Below are 26693 nucleotides of genomic sequence, written 5' to 3' on the forward strand. Positions count from 1 at the left end.
TAGTGCTGTGTGGTCCACATTACTAAATCACACTGAAACTTCATAGAAAATATAAGCATCTTTCAAAATACATAATAGTTTAGAGAAGTTTTTATTAATACAGGTAATCATAACTCTGCATTGTTGGTCAAGTTGGGGATGTAGCTTAGACATCCACAGCATTGGTCAGCTTGCGTGACTGAATGTGTCCAACGTGGAAGTAGATGCTAGCTAAGGGAGATGAATGTGTGATCTGTGGAGTAGAGGGTTTCATTAAGGGGCGGCCATGATGGGGAGTCCGACAGAAGCATGTTCAGACGTTTATACTGTTTCTTGGACTGACGCCTCCCACGCAGCAACCGGAGACAGTTCAGGATACCCAAGTCTATCAGCACCTGGGGAAAAAAAGCAACTGTACAGTTAACAACGGCTTTTAGAAACTTATCACTAAAAGAGATTCTCCATTTGCAGTATTAATCTATTAATGTTGAAAATAGACTGAGCAGACATTTTGACTTGTTCTAGCAGGAAAACAGGTGTTACTAAAAACATTAAGGGTGGCTCTTTTATATTCCAGTGCCCCCCTTAGCAGTGATAGTGGGCCAGCTTGTGCTTTTCCAAATGTGACATGTCAAAATGTGAAACATTTGCATTCACTTGTGTGCTCCTAGGAATAAAGTAAGCAGATAGTATCTGGATCAATGCTTTAAAGATACACATTGCTGAGCATTAGGAGGTGTTTTTGTAGTTTCTCTAGTCCAGTCTCTTTCAATTTTATTAAAATCTGAATTTTTTTAAACTAGCAAAATTCTGTGTATTGTATTAAGCTGAGAACCCCTGTTATACATATAGGTTGTGTCAGCATGAAGCCTGCGGTCACCAAGTGTCGTGTACGCTGGTGGTTACACAGTTAGATTTGGTGGAAAAGGCTCTGCCCTGAGGGAGCGCTCAAAGAATCTGAGGTTTCTGCTGGAAGTAGTATTCCCCACTGACACATAATGGTTCAGAATCAGAGCTGAATGAACATGGGCCTACGTGAACATTAGTGCTTATGAAGTCAACAAAAACAAGAAAAACTTCAGCAGTAAGTCAGTAAGAGGAGGCAGGGGTAGTGTAAGGAGTTGTGGCAGCAAGCAGTGCTGGCGTTGGCAAAACTCCCTTTTGATGTACAGCTATTATAGCCCAAAGCCTCTATAATGTGTTTCATCTGGTTGGTGTTCATGATTGAGCCAGCTACTTTTCATGCAGATTAACAATTGTCCTTTAAGGGAATATTAATGTTTCATTTAATGTTTCATTTCATCACTTACCTCCACAACAAAACAAGTAAGTAAGTTGAGAGCGGCCAGAGCGACGAGCAGCAGTTTGAAATTCATATCAGAGATGTCATACAGTTTAAGTATTTGGCAAGCAAAGGTCCCAGGATACACCACTAGCCAAGTCATGAGGGCAAAGAGGACAAACAGTAGACAGAGGAAAATCACTGGAAAGATAAGAAGAAAAGAAGAAAATCACTTCTGAATTCAATGAATCAATAAATCTTTAATAGGTTTTATTTTTACTTACTAAGATTGTTTTTGATAAAGCTAAAGCTACATTTGATGAACTAAGCAAAATGAATAGCCAACCAATTTGTCACCATATGTCTGAATGCATCACCCTTCCCAACCCCAAATCATCATCCTTGGACATTTCTGATGACTCACCATTGTGGTAGAGAGGTTTCTTGTGAGGGTAGCCCTTGGTGGCCACCACAGCCATAATGATGTACTGGAAACCCGACAAGGCAAACACAGTGGTGTTCTCCATGTTGGGCAGATTGGCTGTTCCATATACTGTGGAATTAAGTGGAATATACCTAAAAACAATACAGGGGATGAAGTTTAGGACTATTAAAGTGCATCACGTGTAGATGGGATGCTGGTCCTTTTCTAAACCTGCGATATTAGATTTTGTTTAGTGAATATAGAATCACATTTATTTAGGATATCCTGAAGGGAAATAAAAAATCTTTGCAGCTGTGAGTCTTTTTACTGACCAGTCCTGTGAGGTGGTGATGAAGAGCGCAGCCAGCTGGCCCAGGATGACCACGCAGATGTGGATGAAGAGGCTGCCCAGGACAGGCAGGGTCAGCAGACTGGCTGGAGGTCTGTGGGGGTGCAGCTCCTCACTGGGACCTCCTTTCCCCATCACGATGGCCAGCAGAGTCACCACAACAATGTCACAGAAAAGGAACTGCAGGTCAGCCATGCTCGTCTTAATCTGGACACACGTTAGGAAGTCACATGTTTCACTGTAAGTTATTTAAACATTAAAGGCAAGGGAACAAACAGAAGTCAAGAGAGCAGAATTAATGCAACATTGTTTTAAGTGATTTATTCGGGATAACATTGCAAACCTGTACTGGATATGATTTAGGCTGTAATCATGCACAGAATTTTTAGAACAAGGTGTGCCAAGTCTCTTTTCACAATCCTGTTTAGCCAATAAATACAACTAATTAAATCCTGTATTGACATTTTATTATGAGTAAAGCTTTGCCTAAATACATTGCAGTAATCTGTCTCTAGAATATTTGTCACGTTGGCTAGCCAGAGTGTGGCAATTTTACTGGTTTCCAACAAGTGGCTTTATTTTAAATACTGAAAATGTCCACAATTAAGCTACTATGACAATGTGCTGGCCTATTTTCTACACCTTTCAATACACCATTTATTTATTTCATAACGTCTTTATTTATTTCAACACTTTGGGTTCCATAACGTCTGGCCTAATAACTGACTGGACAGAAATATAAAAGAATGGCAGCAGTAACTTGAAGCTGAGCCACCAAGGATTGAACGAAAACAGATGGCTACTTTGAAAGTGAGGTTGTGATGAGCTCCACTGCTACTTACTGTGTAGAGGATGAGGATGGAGCAGAACTGAATGAGGCTGTAAAGAGCCATGTATCTAAAGAGACTGAAGGAGGTGACCAGAGAACATCGGCCCTCTCTGAACAGAGAAGAAGGAAAAATGCATCAATATTTCTCTGCTGCAGGTACTGTACTACAAACATTGCTGGTTCTTTTGGTTTTCAAAGATGTCCTCCTGCCATTAACTTGCTTTTCTAATTTCAACGCTGTAAATGCCTCCTCCTTTCTCACCTGATAAGCAGCGGCACACAGCTGATGTTTTCAGTCTTGGAAGTGAAGGGTGAAGCAACTGAAGCCTCTGCGTCAGACAGAGAAACCCCGACATCAGCAGCTCTTAGGGCCCCACAGTCATTGGCCCCATCTCCACACATGCCCACCCGGTAGCTGTAGTAATAGAAGAGGGGTTTGACTATAAATAAAATAAATAAATATAATAGAGTATTAGGACTGCAGGTTAATGAGGGTTTAGTTTCCCCTCACACTGCTCTCAGTACAGTCCTACTCCGTTTTATTTTCTGAACTCACTTCAGTTTCTGCAGCTCCTTCACCAGCTGGGTTTTCTGGTCAGGGGTCATGCGTGCAAACACTGTGGCTCGCAACAAAACCTGCAATGACGAGGCATGTCAAGAAAAGACAAAGAGCTCCGATGACAATTGAACACATCTTGATTTGACTTACTCCCTACAATCATCATCTTTTAGTCAACTGAAAGTGGCGCTTGAAATCTGTCTGTTAGTCTGATGCTTCTGTTTGAACCAAAATATAATGTAATTTAATGACTGTCCCTGTGACGACTCCCCTACATGTGTCATTGGTGCATTAGCCTGGTTCATGGCCAGAATAATCACATACATTACATAGCATACATAGATTACCTTTGGCAGATACTCAGAGAAGTGGTCACAGAGGGCAGCAAAGGACCTGCCATTAATAGCCAAGTGATAGCCAAAACCACCCTGGTACAGGTCCTGAGAGGAGAAAAGGAAAGCATCAATGACAGCTACCAAAATTCATCCTGCCAGTTTAGAAATGTAGGCCATCATTGTGCTCACTATGTGCCTATTATGTGTGCTATTGTGATAACCATTTAATCATTCAATTTAAAACCTAACCAGTTCATAAAATCTTGTATGTATCAATATTTGAAAAGGATTTTGCATAAGCTCCTTGTAAGAGCAATAACAGGACTCAAAGACTACGAGAAATATTTAGATTTACAATCAAACCATGTTGTTGTTTTTGATGTCCATGCTGCTTGTGAAGAGTTCCACTTAGTCTGACATATAATGAAGGTCATCGCCTTTAATATTTATGAGTGTAACACGATTACGGCGACAAAAACTGCCACAGTATTGTGTTCATGTTATCACATAGTAATATTACAGAAATGTCAACACAGTTGTGGTAAAAAGATTCTCATACAAAATAACCATGATTTTTGAAAATAACCATGAAGTTTTTTGTTTTTTTTTTACACCTTTCCAGATGTACTAGATGTACAGATGAAATATATTTTGCCAAAAAAGTACAGCTAAGACATACTGAGGAGCAATGTGCTGTGGTGTTGTGTCTGAGCAGGACTAACCCGAGTGACGATCTCTATGGAACTTTGGGCAGCAGTGTCCCCTCCTCCTTCCAGGCTGAACCTCAAGGTGGCCATGGACTGGGCAGTGGGGGGGGTTGCATTGACAAATATCACCTTCTCATCAGACCCCACCATCCCACAGCTTTTTGCTACATTGACTGCTGTTAAAATGTTGTCCCCTGTGTGAAGGACAAAAACAAGATTTGACATGACGTTGATGGCATTAAGTTCATGACAACTTGGAATAAAACAAAAAGAGGTGCACAGTGTAATTTGCTGTGGTTGATACAAATATATCTTACCAGTGACCATGACCGTGCGAAGGTGTGCCATTCTCAGTACATTGATAGCCTTAGCACTCTCTGGCTTCACCAGGTTCTTCATCATCAGCAAGCCTAGGAACTGCATGTCTTTCTCTACCTCCCCTCTGCAGAAATACACATAGCTGCATTAACACTCACTGATGTAGCATGTACATTGTGTTTGTAGCATCCATACCAGTATGACTCTCAGGCTGGGTTCTCACCGTTCAATGGTCCTAAAGTCAGTGTTCCTGTCTAATGGTTTACAAGCGAGTGCAAGAACCCTAAGGCCTTCACTGGAGAAGCTGTGCAGTTTGCTGGAGAACTGTGCCGGAACTGTAAACACAAAACTTCCAATTTAGTATAAATGTACAGTAAAAGATGTAGATAATGCAAAATTGACTTGTCTACGTTTGGGAAAGATTCTTTGAAAACATTTTTTTATTACCATTCCTGTAAACCAATGATTGTCAATGTCATTCTAAATCACAGAAAATGCTGGACTGCAATACTATAGAAGTTATCTTATCATTCTTAAATTACTGACTAGTTTCTGCTCGGCAGAGGGTTGCCACCATCTCTGGGGATCCTTTGATGAAAGCGAGAGCAGAGTCTCCTCCACAGGAAACCGTCACCACACTCATTCTCTGCAGAGCCGAGGAGAAGGGAAACCTCTGAACGATGGCCACCGCCTCGCTTGTTGACTGACCGCAAAATGAAAGAGAAATATAACACTTACATGAAACTGGAAACTCTAGATGCACATATTGACATAGTAGGCACACAGTTAACAAAGCAGACAGTGAGTAAGTAAAGGGTGAGTAAGTAATTCTGCAGAAGGATTTTTGATATTTGAACTCAACTGACAAACAAACACACCGCTCCAATTGGTGCTCCCTCAGAAGCTCTGCCCCTAACATTTAAAATGTGTCTCTTTTCTCCTGCGTTGGAATTCATTCGCTCATGCCTGGTGATCTAACTTTCTTCTGTTTATATTCTTCAGACCTTTTCCTATTTGGCCATTTCTCTGCTATCTCTTCTTCTTCACAGTGCCTGGAGTCCAGCACGTTCAAATGTGCCGGTGTATAGAACTCTCTCTCCTAATGACATCACCACTCCTGTGCACAAGCACTAACGCCACTTGTTGCTGATTGGCAGTAACAATGTTATGTGGCAAGGTCCACACCACTTTCTTTGTTTTCCTTTTACAGCGCAAGGGCTGTGTAGGAAAACCGGATTTTTTTCAGAGCACAAACAAAATGGAGAACTAGCAAACCGTGCAGAAATATTCATGGAATTTAACAAAAAGTGTATTGGATTACAATGACTTCCCTTTAACTAGTGATGTACCGACTTTTCCTTATCTACATTTAATTCAGTTTGTAATACATGTACAACAGTGTTACTTACAGTGGTCAGGGGGATATGACATTAATAGCTAATAAGTCCTATTAGTCTACATGAGAGTGTTGGTAGGGACACTCACACTTCCTTGAGCTTGGAGCCGTTGAGTAGGAGGTCTCATAACAGCCAAAACTCTGTGGCCTCCAAACTCTGCATCCAGCGTCTTTCCATTTCCCTCTGGCTCCTGGAGTGTCTGTAAAATGAGATGCAATGTAAAGACACGCATTTAAATTAGCACGTTATAACAGAAGATTAAATTAAATTAATATTATATGTTATGAGTGGGATATTTATTTTAAGTATAACTGTAAGTAAAGCATGGGTCTAGCTATCCAACCTCAATGTTGTGGTTCTGACCCAAACCTGTATTGTAAACTTGTATAAAACCCAAAAGCTTGCATCAAATGTGTTTGGCTTCTCTTGTTAAACAACAAAAGGGTTTAGTAAGTAAGGTATCAAAAAAGTATTGTTTTAGTACCAGTAAGAAAAGTTAAGTGTTCAAAACAATTCAAACAATAAACACTCCTAGCCAAGTACCTCTTCAAGTAAATAAAATAAGCTTTATAGTGTCTTACCCAACCTGTGGACTCGACCATTTTGAGCTCCAGAGGGTCTCCAAGGGGCTGACCTCGCAATAGCGTCACAGTGTGGGAGCAGGCCAGGCCTGACAGCATTGGCCCTGGAGGAAGCAGCCTGGGCTCTGGGAGCAGCTCTGAGAAACCAGCAGGTCCCCCCTCCATCACTCCCCACACATCCAAACCCTCCTCTGTAAGAGTTCCTGTCTGGAGAAACAGACGTACTCTGATGTGGCCACAGCTGTCCTTTTCATACACAGCAAACTTCAGTTAATGGATTCCCCCTCACCTTGTCAAAGCAGAAGAGTGAGACCTTGCCACAGATGTTGATGCGTGGTGGACTGATGCAGAAGACGCCCTGCCTCTTCAGCCTGTGCTGGGCGTAGATAGTGCCAGTGGTTATAGCAGCAGGCAGAGCAGGAGGCACTGCGATGGTCACAATATCCAGGCTCCTAATCACCAACTCCAACCAGGTCACCTGGACACACATCCAGACACAAGTCAGTGATATCACCTTATTTATTGTTAGTATGTCAAATAAAGACAGGCCAGACATTAGTCGGTCCTTACATTGTAGCTTGAACTTACATTGGTTCTGAAGAGGACCACAAAGCTGTAAATGGTGCCAATAAAAGCTGAAACAAGGAGGACAATTTTGGAAAAAGTTTATTCATGTTAAATTGTAAAAGGCTTGAAATATATTGAGTAACACAGCTGTAGATACAGACAAGATTTGCTTCTTCATACACTCTTTAAACAAAATCAGTCAGGTTGCTATTAAAGCACTTACCAACAAAACACAGCATGAAAAGGAACTTGGCAGAATCTTGGTAGAAGCGAAAGTTGGTTGGCTGAGGATACAAAATGGAGCTGACCAGGTTACCTTTGGCAGTGAAAAACCCTGAGAATGAGATATAAGCAGGAGAAAGAGCAAATGTGAGCTCTCAAAGTTACTACGGCTGGGTTTAAAACTTTACAAAACCAGTACCAAAAACAGTTCCCCTAAAGTGAGACAGACATCAATCACTCGATACCTCGCGTAAAATGCCACCTGGTGAAGCCATAGCAGTTGATTCGTATTATTTTTATTGTTGTTATGGACAAGCAATATGATCCATTTTCTTTTCTCTTTTGTTTGAAATAACTATTATATAAACATTTTGGAAAATTGTATTATCATATTTGTATTTGAATAAAAGAGATATTTTATTGACTACTGTAAGTTGTGATCCGTTTGTTCAAAGTCAACCACTGAGAATAACTTTGTAATTTTGGATCAATAACTCTTGAAGAACTTTAACTGAAAAATCTCCACGAGTGCTTTTGGCTTTAGTGGTGCGTTGCAGACTACTTCAAATAGATGACAATAAGAAGTAGAAAATGAGTAAGGAGTTGGCCTAAACAAGTCACTAAGCTACAATAAAGACTATAGGAGCAAGCAAAGGAAAGGAAAGCCTGCACATCCAGCCGATCACACCGACTACATCAGATATAGGCCTAAGCAGGTGGAGGCTCTGTAAGTAAAATCAGCTGATGTGCTGCTGCGCCACAAAAGTGTTGAATTGATATTATTAGGGGTGTCCCCGACAAAGGACTTACAGAGTTGAATCAGAGCTGACCCTTCGCTAAGCCACGCCCCGAATACGCAGCTGGCCAATCACAGTGCAGTATAGGACTCGCTCTAACTGAGGTCCGATGCTTTCATGGCTGCACTCCATTGACTCTAATGCAAAAAGAGGCGTTTTATAGCTAAGATATGGTCAAACGCTCTTCCTGGGGCACTTGTAATGGTTACAGTTGCTACCCAGAGAGGTTGATAGGAGAAGTACGATTTATTCCCTTTCCAAAACAAATCCAGAAAAATGTCAGCTGTGGATTGTTCCTAATGTAGCTAACTTTCTACGTAATAAAGCCCTACTGTTCTGCTTTTTAGCAACTGTAATAATGAATAGAGACCTACGCAGCTTTACTGGAACAGTGTTGATCATTCATATTGTTGTCTTTTGTCTCAATCGTTGGGGCATGCAGTGTTAATAAACTGTTTCTGTCTTTCTGCTTTTTCCAACAAATATGACAATAGGTCTCCGGGGAGTGTAGTAATAGACAACGGCTGCACCGTGATAAAAGTCAGAAAGCTCCGAATTAGCAACAGTAACTAAGGGGGCGGGGGTTAGTGAAGGGTGAATCATTGATAGTGGAATTGTGTAGTGTGTAATCTTGAGAAGCTCCAGAGGGGAAGTGTCTGTTCACTAGTCACTGTAACTTCCACTGTACATTTAAGCTTATTGTTGACCATGAGTCTTCATGCGCATGTACGGCCCAAATGAAACGGGGACCCACTCATCAAAAAAAACAGCTTCATCGCATTACAAGTGGTCAAAAATTACACAGGGTACCTTCAGTTTTTCTTAAAAATTTAAAACAAGCATAGTTTACATTCATGCTATTGTTAACCGACTCAGATCAACAGTTTCTTTACTCACCAGTGCTTGTGACCACGGCAACAGCACCAACGCCTCCCGGCCCTCCCCCTTTGGCCTGAATGAGCTGGGTACCACAGAAAAGGGTGTGTCTGCGCTCAGTCTCTGAACTGTATGTCCCCTCACCAGCCGGCAGTGGGGTTTTCAACACTGGGACACTTTCACCTGGACACAGGAATGATGAGAACAGGTTAATGCACTGACTCCTAACTGAAATATTTTAAAACAAGCTGGAGGCACACATACAGTAGTTTAATGTAGAATGAGTATACAGAGGCTGTGACATCCTACATCTGCTTCTGTGAGGACAGCTGCATTCCCGGGCCAGGTTTAAGGAGTCAAAGTACAGGTTTAGCAAGGCAGTGCGAGATGCTAAACAGCTGTATGCAGAGAGACAACACCAGTTCTCAAACTTCTGCTTGGAGATGATTCAGACATTTCACCAGCTACAAACCTAAACCCCCCCACTCCATGAACGACTCACGCCTTGCCAACGAGTTGAACCAGTTTTACTGTCGCTTTGAAAGACAATGGGACAGACCTGACACCATCCCCTGTCACACCACTGACCCACCTCAGTCCACCATCTCATCCCCCACCTCCTCCCCCTCTCTTACCATCCTAGAGAGGGAAGTCAACAGACTGTTCAGGAGGTAGAAATCTCACAAAGCAGCCAGACCAGACTCTCCCTATCCACCCTGAAGCACTGTGCTGATCAGCTGTCTCCAGTGTTCACAGACATTTTTAACACCTCACTGGAGACATGCCATGTGCCAGCATGCTTCAAAGCCTCCTCCATCATCCCTGTCCCCAAAAAACCAAGGACCACTGGACTAAACGTCTATAGACCCGTCACCCTGACCTCTGTGGTAATGAAGTCTTTTGAGTGCCTTGTGTTAAATCAATCCTGGACCCCCCGCAGTTTGCCTACAGAGCCAATAGGTCTGTAGACGATGCAGTAAACACGGCCCTTCACAACATCCTCCAGCACCTGGACTCCACCAGGATCCTGTTTGTGGACTTCAGCTCTGCTTTTAACACCATCATCCCGGCCCTGCTGAAGGACAGGCTCTCCCAGCTGAACGTGACTGACTCCACCTGCAGGTGATGGGAAAACATGTCTCTGACTCCAGGACCATCAACACCGGTTCCCCTCAAGGCTGTGTTCTTTCCCCTCTGCTCTTCTAGCTGTACACCAACAGCTGCACCTCCAGTCACCAGTCCGTCAAGCTCCTTAAGTTTGCGGATGACACCACCCTCATTGGTGGGGATAAGTCCGCCTACAGGTGGGAGATCGACCATCTGGTGACCTGGTGCAGTCAGAACCATTTGGAGCTCAACGCTCTGAAGACAGTGGAGATGGTCGTGGACTTCAGTAAGAGCCCAGCCCCACCCTCCCCCATCATCCTGTGTGACTCCACGGTCACCACTGTGGACTCCTTCCGCTTCCTGGGCACCATCATCTCCCAGGACCTCAAGTGGGAGCTGAACATCACCTCCCTCACCAAGAAGGCCCAGCAGAGGATGTACTTCCTGTGGCAGCTGAAGAAGTTCAGTTTGCCAAAGACAATGATGGTGCACTTCTACACCGCCATCATTGAGTCCATCCTCATCTCCTCCATCACCATCTGCGTATCATTCGCTCTGCAGAAAAGGTGATTGGCTGCAATCTTCCATCACTTCAGGACCTACACGCCTCAAGGACTCTGAGGCGAGCCATTCTTCCATTGTTATTTTTATTATTGTTATTTACTTTTTTATATTGTCATTTGTTTTAATTTACTCTATTCTTCTGTTATTCTTATACAACTTGCATTTGTTTATTACATATTTATATATTTCTACATCTTCTACATCTATTTATGTCAGCTGTAACACCAAAGCAAATTCCTTGTATGTGGAAAACACTCCTTGGCAATAAAGCTCCTTCTGATTCAAGACTACTCTTTGCAAATGGTTCACACGTTTACTCTGGAACTAGAAACTAGAAAGAGTATATCTAGACAGAAATAATATTGTTTCACTTCAGTTTCACTCAACACCTGCGAGATGCTATTCACAGGTCGGGAACCAATCTTTTTTTACGCCACATTTACTGTAATTTGTCCTTTTATTGCCAAAGCCTGTTTTTGTACACATTTGAGTGGTTTGCAAAATCCCAACACTTTAGATTTAGAATGTAAAAATGATGTACCATTGTTACTGAGGGGCAAGAAATCAAAGAACCCCCACATACTAAAAATACATTCCTATTTTTAGATGAACTTGCACCAGTTGGCAGTCATGTTTAAAAAATTATTTAAATACAATCCTACATGCAAATAATCATAAAGGTATAAAATATGAGAAATTTACACTCTGCTTGGTTGTTGATCACCTGTGAGCATGCTCTCGTTGACCAGACACTCCCCAGCCAGCAGGGCAGCATCACAGGGCAGCAGCAGACCTTCCTGAGGGATGATTAGACAGTCGCCGGGGACAAGTTCCACCGAGCTCACACACTCCTCCACTGAGAAAACACACAACTAGGAATCAATGTCCTTATAGAGTTTAATGTAAAATGACTGGACAGAAAAGGTCTGGCTTTAATTGGCCCAATAAAGTAGTTAAGAGACTTGTTTACATTCACCTTCAGTCACAAAAGCTAAATTTGTTCAAAATGTGTAATTTATAAAGCAAATTTTTCTTAAAATAAACTTCTTTCCCCTGCAAACTACCAAAATGAAAACTTCTTAATCTTCTTAACATATAGTCATCTCATTTGCCTTTTTTCCTTCTGACCACAATTTAAAGTTTCCCTGTTTACATGCAGTGTTGCTCACTGAATCACATTGTGTATAATCACCTAACAAACACGTTAATCATCATATTTTTTGAAAGTTCTTTGAAACTTTTGAATCCTGCATTATTTACATCCATGTTTACTTGCTCAAAGAGTAATTCTTCCCTGCTAAAAAAAAAAATTAAAAAAGAGAAGAAAAAATAATAAAAAAGGCCAGTGACCCACTTGACAAATACACTCACCTAAAGGATTATTAGGAACACCATACTAAAACTGTGTTTGACCCCCTTTCGCCTTCAGAATGGCCTCAATTCTATGTGGCATTGATTCAACAAGGTGCTGAAAGCATTCTTTAGAAATGTTGGCCCATATTGATAGGATAGCATCTCGCAGTTGATAGAGATTTGTGGGATGCACATCCAGGGCACGAAGCTCCCGTTCCACCACATTCCAAAGATGCTCTATTGGGTTGAGATCTGGTGACTGTGGGGGCCATTTTAGTACAGTGAACTCATTGTCATGTTCAAGAAACCAATTTGAAATGATTGGAGCTTTGTGACATGGTGCATTATCCTGCTGGAAGTAGCCATCAGAGGATGGGTACATGGTGGCCATAAAGGGATGGACATGGTCAGAAACAATGCTCAGGTAGGCCGTGGCATTTAAACGGTGCCCAATTGGCACTAAGGGGCCTAAAGTGTGCCAAGAAAACATCCCCCACACCATTACACCACCACCACAAGCCTGCACAGTGGTAACAAGGCATGATGGATCCATGTTCTCATTCTGTTTACGCCAAATTCTGACTCGACCATCTGAATGTCTCAACAGAAATCGAGACTCATCAGACCAGGCAACATTTTTCCAGTCTTCAACTGTCCAATTTTGGTGAGCTCTTGCAAATTGTAGCCTCTTTTTCCTATTTGTAGTGGAGATGAGTGGTACCCGGTGGGGTCTTCTGCTGTTGTAGCCCATCCGCCTCAAGGTTGTGCGTGTTGTGGCTTCACAAATGCTTTGCTGCATACCTCGGTTGTAACGAGTGGTTATTTCAGTCAAAGTTGCTCTTCTATCAGCTTGTAGCATCAACAAGACATTTTCGCCCACAGGACTGCCGCATACTGGATGTTTTTCTCTTTTCACACCATTCTTTGTAAACCCTAGAAATGGTTGTGTGTGAAAATCCCAGTAACTGAGCAGATTGTGAAATACTCAGACCGGCCCGTCTGGCACCAACAACCATGCCGCGCTCAAAATTGCTTAAATCACCTTTCTTTCCCATTCTGACATTCAGTTTGGAGTTCAGGAGATTGTCTTGACCAGGACCACACCCCTAAATGCATTGAAGCAACTGCCATGTGATTGGTTGATTAGATAATTGCATTAATGAGAAATTGAACAGGTGTTCCTAATAATCCTTTAGGTGAGTGTATTACTCCATAGCTCGACTAGTGGTGGCTAGCAGTTCAGCCCACTTGAATGATAACCATGTAGAAGTGGTAACTCCAATGCCTCTATGGAGGACAAAGAGTGGGACATAGAATCCCACAGATAACTCTACAATTTATTGTCTAGACTTTTGATTTGACTACTTTTGATTTTCAGTCTTGAGGAAAGGGGAACTGAAACACCGGTGGTTCAATAGTTACATCTATTTATGGAGAATACATGATAACTATTATTGTCAGACATCTCAACACCTGGGTACAGTATCACATACCCTTCAAATAATGGTTATTTGGCACTAGATTAAACCATGGCTGTGAATTAAAACAATAAACCGCTTCACCAACCCTTCAGGAAAACAAGGTGGTCATAGGGTTTTGTTAATGTCAAGAAATGCTGCTCTCACTCATTCTTTTGGCAGGCTAAAACTCTTACTGTCTTCAGGTCTTCATTTTATTAATGTCTGCCACTGACCTTCAGATGAAGCACAGATGCTGCAAAGTGAACAAATTTAAGCCTAAATATCAATCGAATACAAATCCATGTAGACCAGTTTCTGAAACTACAAGAAATTCACGTATTAGAAAAAATAACAATACATTTCCAAAAACTCACCTCCTGAGTTTCTCCGGATTGTGACATTTGTGACCAACCGGGCCATGTTGCAAAGAGTGATGCTTTGCTGTGGAGTAAAGTCAAAGAAGGTTTATATAATATTATCTACATCCATATGCAGAACCAATTATAATCATATCGAGTATCCCACTACAGGCTCACCTTGCGGATCTCATAAAGTGAGATACTTATGGACAAAATAGAGATAATGAATATACATATGGCGTAAACAAAATAATGATCAATCATCCACAGGGTGATGCTGAACAACTGGAACACATAGAATGGGTTGAGGACCTAAAGAAGCAGATAAAGAGAGAGACAAAAGGAATTAATTGACACCTTCTGAAAAAAATATGACTTCAAAGATTCCAAACCATCACAAAAAGTCAAATGAGGGAGTATAAAAAGTATAGAAGACTTTTCCATCTCACCTCCTCAAACAGCAGTTTTATGTAAGGCTTCACAGGCACATCAATAAGGTTGAGCCCGTACATGCGTCTCCTGAAAGAATTATTGTCGTGAATGACTCAGCGGTGCCCTCTGAGATTTAAGAATCCATTTATTTCTCCATTCATGCATCCGTTCCTACCTCAAGCTCTGCTCCAGGTGACTCAGGCCCTTTTGGAAGCCATACAGGTCCTTGCAGGTCCAGTCCTCATTGAGGACACTACAGACAAGGACAGAAGGTTTCAACACTATGATAACAAAAAAGGAAATGGGTAGATTTTCTATTCATATATTGAAACAGAACAGTATCAGTGCAAAGTAGCACAAGTTTAAAACTATCTAAATAAAAAAAATGTAAAAATATACATGATTAACGTAGCTGCTCAGTACTTGGATTTTCATATTACAGTACCTAACACGACAGAAAGCTCCTTTCCTGTCCAGCCAGATGTAGCGCAGTCCTTCAAACAGGTAGTAGCGCAGAAGCGTTTTCTGTAACAATAAAGATCACTTGTAGTCTGGGAAAGAAGATCCTTCAGAACATTATTCTGCCCAAAAATTCCAAACATTCACTTCTTCGTTACCTCATCCTTGTACAGCTGAACGGTATCTCTCCATTCAGTGTCCTCCAGCTGTCCCAACAACTGCAAACTGTGAGGGACAACCCACGTAAGCAGAGCCCACAAATAGTTAATCGCAGATATGTAGAGCCTGATGATTTCTACTATGTGGTAAACACGTACAAAATCACGGAATTTGATAATAAATATGAAATCCACTGTTAAACGCAGAATTTCGAAATATCTGCCTATATGTGGAAGCCATTTATAAATCGGGGGCTTCCCTAGCATTATAATTGTCTTTTTCACAGCACTTGAGCCAAACGAACAGAAAAACTATAGGTACTTCTGGGTTTTGGTGTACGAGCAGCCAGCTTCTCTTATCTGCTCTCTGTGTCCAAGTGTGGACATACGCGCCATCATATTGAAGTCAGCATGCTAGCAAGAGTTTATCACTTCAACAAATTCTGAAAAGTGCAAGGCGCAAGCTCATTGAAGACACTGTGGCTGCACAGGCGGAGTCAGATATTCCAATAGAAAAAAATAAAAAAGCTCCATCGAGCAGCATATAATTGTGTAATGTCCCCATAAATAATTGCACATGCATTTAAACATTCCTATATGCACATTTGATAGGCTACATCAAATGTATTGGTATAGATAACAGTTTTAATCTTGTAAAACACAGAATTTAGAAAAACATGCAGACATCAGACATGTAACTTACCTGCCCTCCTCCACCTCCTCTGTGAAGACCTCCACCACATGATGCTGGCCGAAACTGTCCTGATGGAGAAATGACACAAATACATCTGTGATCCCGTAAGACAGCATTCTGCCATAGACATATTCCTCTTTTCCATCTTGCACCAACATTCATGCTGGGTGATCAGAATGCCATGAGCCGGAGCAACAAATATAAACCTATCCTACCGTTCTACCCAGCAGAACAAGTACATGTTAAAACAGATCAAAGTGATTGTACAGAGCTTTGGTAATTCATACTGATTAGAAACTGATGAAGCAAGATTACGTATTTACTACCACCTGATGAATGTGGATGTTTGAGGGCCAATATTTAAGACTGAAGCTGGTAATTCCTAAGATTTTGTGCAGATGTAATGTATGCAGTACAAAATAAAAAAAAAAAAATGTATACACTGTTTTCTGCAGACCTTTTTTTTTTTTTTTTTTTTAAACACACATAACAGAACATTTAATTATTATATATACCAGACTGAGAAACTAACATTTCAGTGCAGATTTTATTATAGCAATGATCATTTTTATGTTCAATCTGATATTTTATGACCAGGCCAGTCTCACCTATTACGGACCTAAAGCCAGTTCTATATGGGTTTTGAAGAATATAAATGGATTTGGGACAAATTGGCATGCAGGTCAGTTGTAATTCTTGCAATGCAAAAAAAAAAAAAAAATCCAGTTTTAGTAATAATGCCAGGTATCAAGGGGTTTTTAAATCTGAGTTGGAATCAATTTATTTTCTCACTCTTATTAGCAGAATATCCGCCAAAGCCAGAGGGCACGAGCAGCAGCGGGCAAGGACAGCAAGCCTTGGGCGCCAGTGAAACACAATCAGGAGGAGACCCAAGGACAGCACAGCAGCAAGACGGCACAACCACATTCGCCAGCGCACCCACTTATAACCCTGAACATCCTGGTGGGGCAAAGGAGTCAGACAGTCCATTCAGATTCAAATAGAGGTAAATTTCCATATATTGTAGGTGGTTAGCTTATCAGCACCCATATCACATGATAGAAAGCCACTGTCATCTGTCAACAAAAACTCTGCAACTTTACTTATATTTGTTAGATTTTCCCAGTTTTTACTCTTTGCTTTTCTTGTCTATATCTAATTCTTTGTTGCAAACATTTGCAACGCTTATGTCCATTGTCAGTTTAGCGGAAACACTGTGGAGGTTCTTACCATGTGTGATTCAGGACTGAGCAGGTGGTTTCGTGGACTGGGCGATGGAAGTCCGCTCTGCGGCTCCACCACACTACCTACAGAATAAACAAACACAACCAGTCCTCTGCTACAACATTCACATGGATTGAGCAGAATACACAACACACACCCTATTGGTCAATATTACAGAACACACACTTCAGATCTTTAGTTATGTCCATGTTGCAAACTGCCACAACCTTTTTGGTGGCATTGTTTAAAAAATATAAACATTAACTTTTAAGAGCTACCGAGGAGAGTGATATATCCCATAAAGTATTCTAAATTTGCCATAAATCCATTAAGTCCATATAATACTACGCAAACACCGCTCAGATAAAAAAAACAATCTACCATAAAGTGCAGTAAAGAACGTTGTTTGTATATTTACACGGTTGCTTCCGCATCCAAGAGTCAGTAACAAAAAAACCCACCATATTAAAACGCTTTTTCGGAAAGAAGAAACTGAGCTTACCGTCAACTCGACTCCGTAAGTCTAAAAGGAATATATTCCCGAAAATATCTATGATATATGAATATGATAAAGATGGTGAGTCCCACCTGCTACTGCAGGTCCTTTTCCCCGCGTGCGGTACTCGCCAGGACGCAGTACTCTTCTACATTTCACTCTTGGTTCACCGTGACTTTTTCTTCTTGAGAAGCCGACCTGTCTACACCTGTCCTCTTTTCTGCTCTGTCCTTATCGGGCTCTCTTAGCCATTCATAATGGCCCTATATAAACTGCATTACCGAGGTTGCACTACTTCACGCTCACCTGCCTGCTTTTCTCCCTCTGTGGCTTGTCTACGTAACATAAACCTTGCAAAGCCTTGTTCCAAAAGGGCACAAAGAGAACACGAACGGAGGTAGAGGAGGACACAAAAGTAAAATCCTACCCAACCAGGAGCTGAGCGTTTGTGTGACAAACTAAAAGTAAAAAGAAGACAAAGTATAAATGGATTCCGCCGGGAATGCCTTTAGTTGAAACCTGTTCAACTTTTCATTAAACCGAAAGGTTGAGGCTCTACAGTAAACTTTCCAACGTCGGGAATCGTTTCCCACGAATGCTATTAAGATCTGTGGACACTATAAAAGCAAAGATGAAAGTTGCTGGTATATCTAGCCTATATGTTATATCAGTTTAATATGATTAATTTGTGGTTTGTTCATGAATATGACTACACCAACAATAACAAAGATAAAGGAAGGTAATCTTCATCAATACATATTAGATTTAATAATAGTTTTCTCATGGTAAGAGTTTGCTTGTAGTTAAGGGTACCAGAACAGTAACTGGTAGCCTAACTTGTTGCTCTTGTACTGTATGGACATTACTCTACATACACAGCAAAAAACAGCTCAAGAAACAAGAACTGGGTCTTCTGTTTTGTCATTATGCACATGATATTAATGTAATGTCATGTGAAAGCTTATCAAGGCAAATGTGACTGAGCATGTAACTTAGTTATTTTGCCAAATCACATGTATTGTTCTAACATGGTTTGCTGTGTCTCTGACTATTTAAAACGACCTGTTTGAAGACTTATCTATTTGACATTAAAGCTACACTGAAGCTGCCATAATTTCCTTATTGTGGAAGGTGGTATTAAATTACAGCTGGTTTCACGTGACTAATTTATTCACATGCCTCGCCCTAGACTATCTCAACACACAGGAATTCCAGGCACATGAAAGCCTTCATTATGTCTCTTTTAAACCATGCAGCACACAATAACTGTGCACAGTATCTTCAACCAAGTCCAGTTGCCCTTGACTTTAACCTTCTTTGGATAACTATGACCTGGATGACTGAGAACCTTCACAGACATTTAGTGGATATCATGCCTACAAATAGGACTTCATTAATCCTGCTCTGTCCAGTGACACCCTAAGAGAGACTGGCTTTCGGTTTCTTCTTCAACCAGACCATTACACAGGGCAAACTTTCTGCAATGTCAAAAAAGGGAAATGAGTATACACAAATGACTCGACAGTCATCTGAGCTGAGGATGCAAAAAAACCTAAACCTCAAATAGCGCAACACCGGGCCAATAGCTTATAAACACAAGTGTTATATCAGCCTGACATCTAACGCTACAATACCTGCCTGGCTCTATTAAATCCTAGTCTTTGCAACTTTGATAGATTGCCATAGCAGCCTTAGTAATAGAAGAAGTAGTAGCAGATCAAGAAGGGACAGCAGCACTAGGAAAGTGTTGACTAGAGCCCAGCCAATATCAATATTTGAGAGTTTAAAGCTGCTATAATCAATATTTCTATATCAATAATGTTTCACATGCATGAGAAAAGGGTCGCTCCTGGTAATGAAGCCCCCCCAAAAAATTATCACCCAACTGTGCAGTTCCCCTCAGCTCATTTACTGTTTTGGTTCAGTGTCCCTGCTCTCACCGGTGTCATTTCCAACAGCAGTGTATTGTATTATGTAATAAATACAACTGTATACTGCCTGCCCAGCACCAACCTACAGCAACTAGCTAGTGAACATTATGGAGTATTTCAATCAAGTATTGCAAAAAAGACATAACATAAAAGGTTTTTGCTATGTGCCAAGTTTTTTAAAGAATTGTGACCAGCAAATGTGCTGAGCAGGACCTTTTACAGATAAAAATACACCTGCCAGTTACAGTCCTCCCTAAACTAAAACATCAGCTTGGCTTGATACAACCTACGTAGGTAACGTGACGGAACTCTAACGTTCCGTGTTTAAGCGAGACGTTACGTTAGTAACGGTAGCATACTGCTGGTGTTTGTTTTTACCGAACAAATGTAAGATACATTGGTACATTTACAGGCGAGCTGACAGCAAATTACCCTGTCCGTTGCTGCCACTATAAAACCTGCAATAAGTCAGCATTTGTAAGCAAAAGAACAGGCTTAAGCACGTCAAGCTACCGTTACCGTCCCTCGGCTGGTATTTGCTCTGTAACGTTACTGGCTCTCGGGAGGGAATGGTTAACGCTGCAGATATTCAATAGCATTCAAGCACACTTACATCGCCTGTCCATTCCTCTGGTCAAGACGACAGCCTCCACATTACCTTCTGTCACAACATCGTAACCTAAATGACAGGTTTTCTTCTAACCAGACATGAAAGGTTCTTTAAAAAAATAAACAACAAAAAAACATTGTGCAAGCCTAGCTAGAAACTATCTCCCTACGGGAAGTCACGCGGTCCAAAATAGTCACAAGCGTGCCATGTGTAGAAATGTCGTCACGCTAATTTCAGCCTGCTGATTATTTTCTCTACATAACACGATATTTCAAAATTGCATTTTTCCCAACAAAGACTTAAAACCTTAGTTTGATTCAACATTCTCTATCAGAATACTATTGAACCACACATATTGCTATTGGTCGGTTATTTTTTGTAAAGTGCCAGTAAGAGCAGGAGGAAAGAGAATTCAAAGTTCCAGATGTTAAATAAGAGTAACGGTAGTGGTGATAATGAAATACTAATAAAACAATCAAATAATTCAACAAGGTAGATTTATTTATCCTTTTGAAACAGAGGGTTGTATGATGAGATAAACTGTGGTATCCATTTGTACTACTCACAGAAAGGCAAACGTTAGGCTATGTACAAATATTATATAGCCTAGGCCTAGTAAATAGGTAAATAAAACTATTTTACATGGTGCAGTGAAGATGAATTTAGGAGTCTCACAGCCTGGAAAAAGAAACTGCTCTTAGGTCTGGTAGGCCTACGACAGTATACTTCTTCATGTCTTGCCAGATGGCAGCTGTTTAAACAGGCTGTGGTTGGGTGGGTACTGTGTTTTAGTATGCTTTGGGCTCTGCAGGCACCTCACCTCACTGACATCACTGATGCTTGGGAAATGGGTACTGATGGAAAAGGACTTATCATCAACAGTATCAATGGTCTTCTGAGCAGTTTTAATCACCGTCTGCAGAGCCATCCTGCCGTGCACATCCCATGCCAGTTTGTGATGTTTCCAGTCAAGATGCTTTCTATTACTCTGTAAAAGTTAATTCTCTTTCGTATCTTTAAGAAATAGAGCCATTTCTGAGCTTTCTTCACTGCCATGGAGATGTGTGAGGGCCGTGTCTGTGCAGCTGATTTCCATGAACCTATAAGGGTTCCACTAAGTTCCCCTGATGTAGACAGGAGAGTGTCTTTGTTTCATTTTGCCTAAAAATCAAAGATCAGCTTCTTGGTTTTGCTGACGTTGAGCAGTTGGTTGTCAGTTGGATGTGCTCCATTTAGATCCTTCTTTTTTAGACTGATTGTATTGTGCATGCAATCCCAATGTCACACTTTCACGACTTGCGGGGACACTTAAATAGAACAGAGCCATCATCAGCTTCTTCTCTTTAGGCTGACTGGATCTTGTTCTTATTGCAACAACATATGGAAGTGTATTATCATAACATCACACCAAAGTATTTTATATATCTAAGATAATAAATGTTAAGTGAGAACTCTGATTTGATGATCGAACAAAATAAGTTGGTATCTCGTAACAAATAAAATAATGTCATAAAATGAAAGTATCTTGTTATTTAGGGCTGTTTATTTTTGTGTGAAGTCTTTTTTGGCAATTAAAAATGTCTCATTAGATCCTTCAATATAGGTTATTGCAATGTAAATTATAAACGCGATCAACATGGGTAATGTGTTCTTTCCTCATTCAAAAACATATATTTCACCTTGATAATGAATCCAGCACATACACAACACATATTTAAATCGTTAAAGTCTGAATACAATTTCATGAGCTATTCCTAAGTAGTAAGTACAACAGACCCTAGTAGTTTCACATTCACAGATAAATAGTGGTCCAATGTGTTGCCTCACTCATAGTCACGATATTAATGAAAGTTGCTGATGCAGGCAAAAGTTCCTGCTTGGTTTTCTCTTCCTCTTAACTTAGTTGAAGGTATTATGAGGGGATCTTGAACCTGCTGGGTTTTCAGATGTTCATGAAGCTGCTGTTTTCTTCTCTTTGTAAGTTGCCATCATTTTCTTGATCTGTGCAATGGCCTTTCCTGGGTTGAGTCCCTGTGGAGCAGTATGGATAAGTGTGTCAAACGGACAGTGAGAAACAAAAACTCTATGAACTCTGTGCGATAATGTGTGTTTGTGTGTGGATGTACCTTGGGGCAAGTCTTAGTGCAGTTCATGATAGTGTGGCAGCGATAGAGTGAGAAGGGGTCCTGAAGTTTAGACAGACGTTCCTCAGTGAATTCATCACGGGAGTCAATAATCCACCGGTATGCCTGTGGGATAAAAACACAGTTGTTATCTGTTGTTTGCTCCAACATGAATCATTTTTGTATATATTTTAAATGTTGGTGTTACCGGGACACTGTGCATGCTTGTCATCACAGAAAAATGTTTTTTGCTGTTTCTCTAATATCTGTACACTTCCCTTTGACACAGTGTGGTAACTACAGACAGAGAGGGCGGGCTACATCAGAGTCAAAGTAGAGCATTTTAAAATCAATTTAACCCTGACTTTCAATCCGTGACTCAAAGCTATTAAATGATCTGAACCTTAAGTTTTATGATCCTTTTTCAATGAGTGGTCACATTGTTGGGACATTAGTGTTGGTAAATTGGTAGAAAAAATTTACACCAGAATGAAATGTCTTCATTGATTTAATGGATTACTATGAAATTTGGAAAGATCACTGCCAGGTCATATTTCCCACACGTGTACCACTTCAGTTCATGACATTATTCCTCTTAAACCGCCAAATATGCATGATGAGTTTTAGAGGAACTGAGATGAACTGACATGCCTCAAATCACATCACCACATAGTCGATTTACAAACTCTTAACATCAGCAAGCAGGAGCTCAAAGCACAGCTGAGCCTTAGTACAGCTGAGGCTGTTAAAGTGCACCATCTGATTAAATATACAATTTGGCCTTTACTCTGGCACCACCCTCAGACTAAACTTCCTATGTGCCTCACTATTTTCTTTCACCCAATAATTTTGGTTTCTGGTTTGGAATATTCATTACAGCCTGACAAGACCCCTAGTGTGGCTCTGGACTTTTATTCTTGTCAAAGTGTCTTTACCCACCTGCATTAGGACAGCAGGTCCCAGGTATTTGTCTCCGTTCCACCAGTAGCTGGGACAGCTGGTGCTGCAGCAAGCACAGAGGATGCACTCATACAGGCCGTCCTGTTGGGTTAAGAAGAACAGCTTATTCTGAGAGTCTCTGTAGTCCTGTATGACGAACAGGCAATTCATAATGCCATCATTAAAATTGTTATATCTTTAAAAAAAATCCTAGTGATGAACTATGTCCAAAATATGAACATCTCTAATATGGCTGATGGATGTGGGAGGTCTGTTAATTGTTACAGTAAGAATTTGGTTTATTTACCAGTTTTTGCCTGTCCTCCACGGACTGGATATACTGCTCCTTTCCTTCTCGAGTTTCATCCTTCTTTTTCAGGTAGGGCTCAATGGATTTGTACTGTGCATAGAAGTTGCTCATATCCTGGTGGAAATCATACCAGGGAGAACTCATTACAGGCACCCAAACAACTAATAAATGCACCATATATGACTCTATTATTCCTTTTAAATTCATGCTATCTTCTCATTTTATTGTCATTTTGCTCTTGTGCTCATGAACCTGTGCTATACCCTTTTTAATATGGCCATGGAAATACACATTCTACACTTGCAGTACTTACAGGCACCAGATCCTTGACCACATACATGTGTGGGAGCGGGTATATTTTGGTCGGTTTGCTTGTGCTGGTGTCAATTTTGTTAAGGCATGCCAGTGTGTTGCCACCATTTATATTCATGGCACATGAGCCGCAGATACCTAGAGAAATACAAAATCATGTTGAAATGCAAGACAATACAATTATTATATTACCAGCAAGATGAATCAAGAAGTTCTTTGTTTCTTACCCTCACGGCAGGAGCGTCTGAATGTGAGTGTGGGGTCAATCTCGTTCTTGATCTTAATGAGGGCATCCAGAACCATTGGACCACAGCTATATTTACAGAAACATGTCAATACATTATGACATTGAGTATGTTAACGTAAAAAGGAAAATACTATAAAATATTTTGTGTTCATGGACGCGGTCATGACTTACGTGTTGAGATCAATTTCATACGTCTGCATTCGTGGTTTGTCTCCAGTGGTGTCAGGGTCCCAGCGGTAAATCTGGAACTTCTTGACCCTGGGTTCAGGAGCCGGGGCAGCGGCAGTCTGAGCGTACCGCACCATCTGTATCACAGATTATTTGAATCACAGAGAAGTAAATCTACAGTAGGCATAATTCATGGCATAACTACAGCACTTTCTTTCAGATAAGAGTACAAAAGCAATAGAAGCAAGAGGGGCAGCTGTGGCTCAGGAGGTACAGCAGGTTGCCTGTTTATTGAAACATTGGCGGTTCAATCCCAGCTCCTCCAGACTGCATGTCAAAGTGTGCTTGGGCATGATACTGAACCCTGAATTGCCCCTGGCGGCTGTTCCACCAGTCTGTTCATGTGTGTATGAATGTAGGTTTCTATTTGTAAAAGTGCTTTGAGTGGTCGCAAAGACTAGAAAGGCCTGTAATGTACAAAAGGAACATTAACCATGGCTAAAACAGGAAGCACTTGGTAACTCTATCACACAACACCAGAGGATACTATTATTGTCAATACATCACCTCATACAAACAACAACAAATGTAAAAATTAACAATCTGTATTTTACAATAGAATGAAGAGAAAAACTAACATAATAAAACAAAGGTACCATAACATCAAAATAACAAAATAATAAAATCATTCCCAAAAAAACATTTAATAAGTATTACAAAACATAATATATTTTGTAAAATGTAATAAATACAATACACTTTCAGGTTAGAAATGATCACTGTCTCGAGCCTGTCGTTTTGCATGAGAAGGTGTCGAGTCTCCCTCTAGTGGTAGTTTGGATGAATTGACATGAAAGTGTTATATCACTGTGAAGTCGTCGCTTACCTAACTGACTGTTTGGTCAATGGAAGATAAACTTAAGCACAATAACTTAGGCTGCTTAACAATAACTATCTAATACATAGTTATGAAAAGTAAACAGGTGTTTGTGTACCTTACCTGCTAAAAACAACCATACTTGATAAAATAGGAGGGAGGAGTTGCACAACAGCTCAGCTCATTCACACTGCATAAATTACTGAGCATTTATTATATTGACAATGAAACGTGAACTGTTTTGCTTAATGTTAAGTTCTTCTAATGTCATTCACACATTGAAGCAGAGAGTGCCAGAACAGGTTTATTCAATATTCTGTCACATTTAGCCTTCACAAACATACAGCCTGGGAGCAGGGTGTATCATTACACTCCGTTTAATGACAAAGCGTTAGATGGTATTGTGTAGCCTTGCAGAACTTTAACAGTCAATCAATCAACACAAAAGCCCATTAGTTAACATAGGTTACACATTTATTAACCCATGAGTCTATAATATGTCTATTATAAATCAAATACAAATTGTTTTGTAGGCTACTTACCACCATCATTCCTGAATTCCTTAAAGCCAAAACATTTCGACTCAAGGCAACACAAACTGCCGACATCTTTATAACTTGATGTGTTTGTGGCTTAACGTTACACACTGCCCTACAGAAAAGACGGGGTAGCTCACTTTAGGTTTCAACAACTGTAAGCATAAGCTCCGCCCTCTACGTGTATTCACGTGACGTAAGGGAGCGTGTCATGGTTGTTGCCTTCAAGCACTCCCGGTGTAACCCGGCTCTCACCCATCCGTCTGCTAGACCACAAACAGGCAAGCAGATATTTTGCGCGGCAGCTGGAGACGAGTAAGAATAAACTGAGCAACAAGCATGAATTTGGCACTATGTGTCCTTATAAAATAACACTAGCCCCATTGGTCGTAAATGTACACTTTATTCATAAATAACTAAACATCCGACAGTACCTGAAGGCACCATATGAAGAGCCTCTTTCACAACTGTCATTACTGTAAACGAGGGACAGTTATGTATCCCTAATAACAGAAAACATTCAGTGCTATGCCGGTACTGTGCAATTTGTTTTTACTGGGTTACGCGAATCGACTATAATTTTGCTCTGACCAAATCTCCCAGTCCTTTTTATTTGAATATAGGGAAGTCATTTTAAAATACATATTTTTAAACACTTTACTGAATGTATTGTATGTATGTGTAAAATATTTTGAAAATGTAATTTTGTTTTCTTATTAATGTCTTTCTTTGTCTCTTTTCAGGCAATCTTAATGAAGTTCTATGAGTTTTGTGTCATACTTGGCATGTATTGTTACACAATATGTCCTTGACCCATTTTTTTATATATAAAACATATGCCTATATGATGGGTGGTGTTCTGCTGCACTACTCCAATTTCTGCCATGGAAATACTTTATTCTTTAAAACAAAGTAATCACTTTTGCTTTAAGTTCACTTATTAAAGGCAAATAAAAGAGATATGAGCTAAGTGTTTATATTGTTAACATGGCCAATAAAATTAATCACTGAATCTCCAAATTAGATTGCACACCTCATCTGTGGTATTGGTCTATTCAGCCTATGGGGCTGCCCAAACATTTCCCTGGCTCAGACCTTTAAATAGACAATGT

At 40.6% G+C, this 26693-nt stretch overlaps 2 protein-coding genes across 4 annotated transcripts; both read right to left on the bottom strand.

The window, feature by feature from the left end:
• Positions 1-72: 72 nt before the first annotated feature.
• atp13a2 (ATPase cation transporting 13A2) lies at positions 73-20241 on the bottom strand. 3 transcript variants are annotated; one of them, XM_038723273.1, is made up of 29 exons: positions 20073-20240; positions 17039-17115; positions 16601-16768; positions 15818-15876; positions 15115-15181; positions 14943-15022; positions 14673-14750; positions 14515-14584; positions 14243-14377; positions 14081-14147; positions 11618-11749; positions 9244-9405; positions 7551-7661; positions 7349-7395; positions 7050-7238; positions 6761-6967; positions 6268-6378; positions 5329-5485; positions 5006-5117; positions 4782-4906; positions 4480-4658; positions 3770-3862; positions 3420-3499; positions 3126-3278; positions 2877-2973; positions 2018-2241; positions 1686-1837; positions 1290-1462; positions 73-374 (listed from the first exon to the last, which is right to left on the bottom strand). In XM_038723273.1, the coding sequence occupies exons 1-29, from the start codon at positions 20083-20085 to the stop codon at positions 207-209; spliced, it is 3486 nt and encodes a 1161-aa protein (XP_038579201.1). In that variant the 5' UTR covers positions 20086-20240; the 3' UTR covers positions 73-206. The 3 variants fall into 3 exon arrangements, with proteins under 3 accessions (XP_038579201.1, XP_038579202.1, XP_038579203.1); XM_038723274.1 differs by lacking the exon at positions 20073-20240 and adding an exon at positions 17621-20018; XM_038723275.1 differs by lacking the exon at positions 1290-1462 and having other exon boundaries at positions 20073-20241.
• A 1349-nt stretch (positions 20242-21590) lies between these two features.
• Positions 21591-25745, bottom strand: LOC119905902 (succinate dehydrogenase [ubiquinone] iron-sulfur subunit, mitochondrial-like). Its single transcript, XM_038723276.1, has 8 exons — positions 25588-25745; positions 24172-24305; positions 23981-24066; positions 23755-23891; positions 23439-23555; positions 23132-23233; positions 22196-22318; positions 21591-22100 (listed from the first exon to the last, which is right to left on the bottom strand). Exons 1-8 carry the CDS (start codon positions 25651-25653, stop codon positions 22020-22022), a joined length of 846 nt encoding a protein of 281 aa, XP_038579204.1. The 5' UTR covers positions 25654-25745; the 3' UTR covers positions 21591-22019.
• Between the last annotated feature and the right edge of the window lie 948 nt (positions 25746-26693).

Source organism: Micropterus salmoides, unplaced genomic scaffold (assembly GCF_014851395.1).
Source record: "Micropterus salmoides isolate LMB-PRFRI ecotype aquatic unplaced genomic scaffold, ASM1485139v1 Ms_hic_scaffold_16, whole genome shotgun sequence".
NCBI lineage: Eukaryota > Metazoa > Chordata > Actinopteri > Centrarchiformes > Centrarchidae > Micropterus > Micropterus salmoides.

Excerpts from the sequence above, each read along its gene's own strand:
- LOC119905902 (XM_038723276.1), bottom strand. The coding sequence starts at position 25,653 with ATGTCGGCAGTTTGTGTTGCCTTGAGTCGAAATGTTTTGGCTTTAAGG. Across the intron at positions 24,067-24,171 it reads TATGAAATTGATCTCAACAC|CTGTGGTCCAATGGTTCTGG; the intron begins GTAAGTCATGAC and ends CTGTAAATATAG. Across the intron at positions 23,892-23,980 it reads CAGACGCTCCTGCCGTGAGG|GTATCTGCGGCTCATGTGCC; the intron begins GTAAGAAACAAA and ends GTATTTCTCTAG.
- atp13a2 (XM_038723273.1), bottom strand. Across the intron at positions 11,750-14,080 it reads AATCCGGAGAAACTCAGGAG|TGGAGGAGTGTGTGAGCTCG; the intron begins GTGAGTTTTTGG and ends GTGTTTTCTCAG. Across the intron at positions 3,863-4,479 it reads CCATAGAGATCGTCACTCGG|GACCTGTACCAGGGTGGTTT; the intron begins GTTAGTCCTGCT and ends TTCTCCTCTCAG.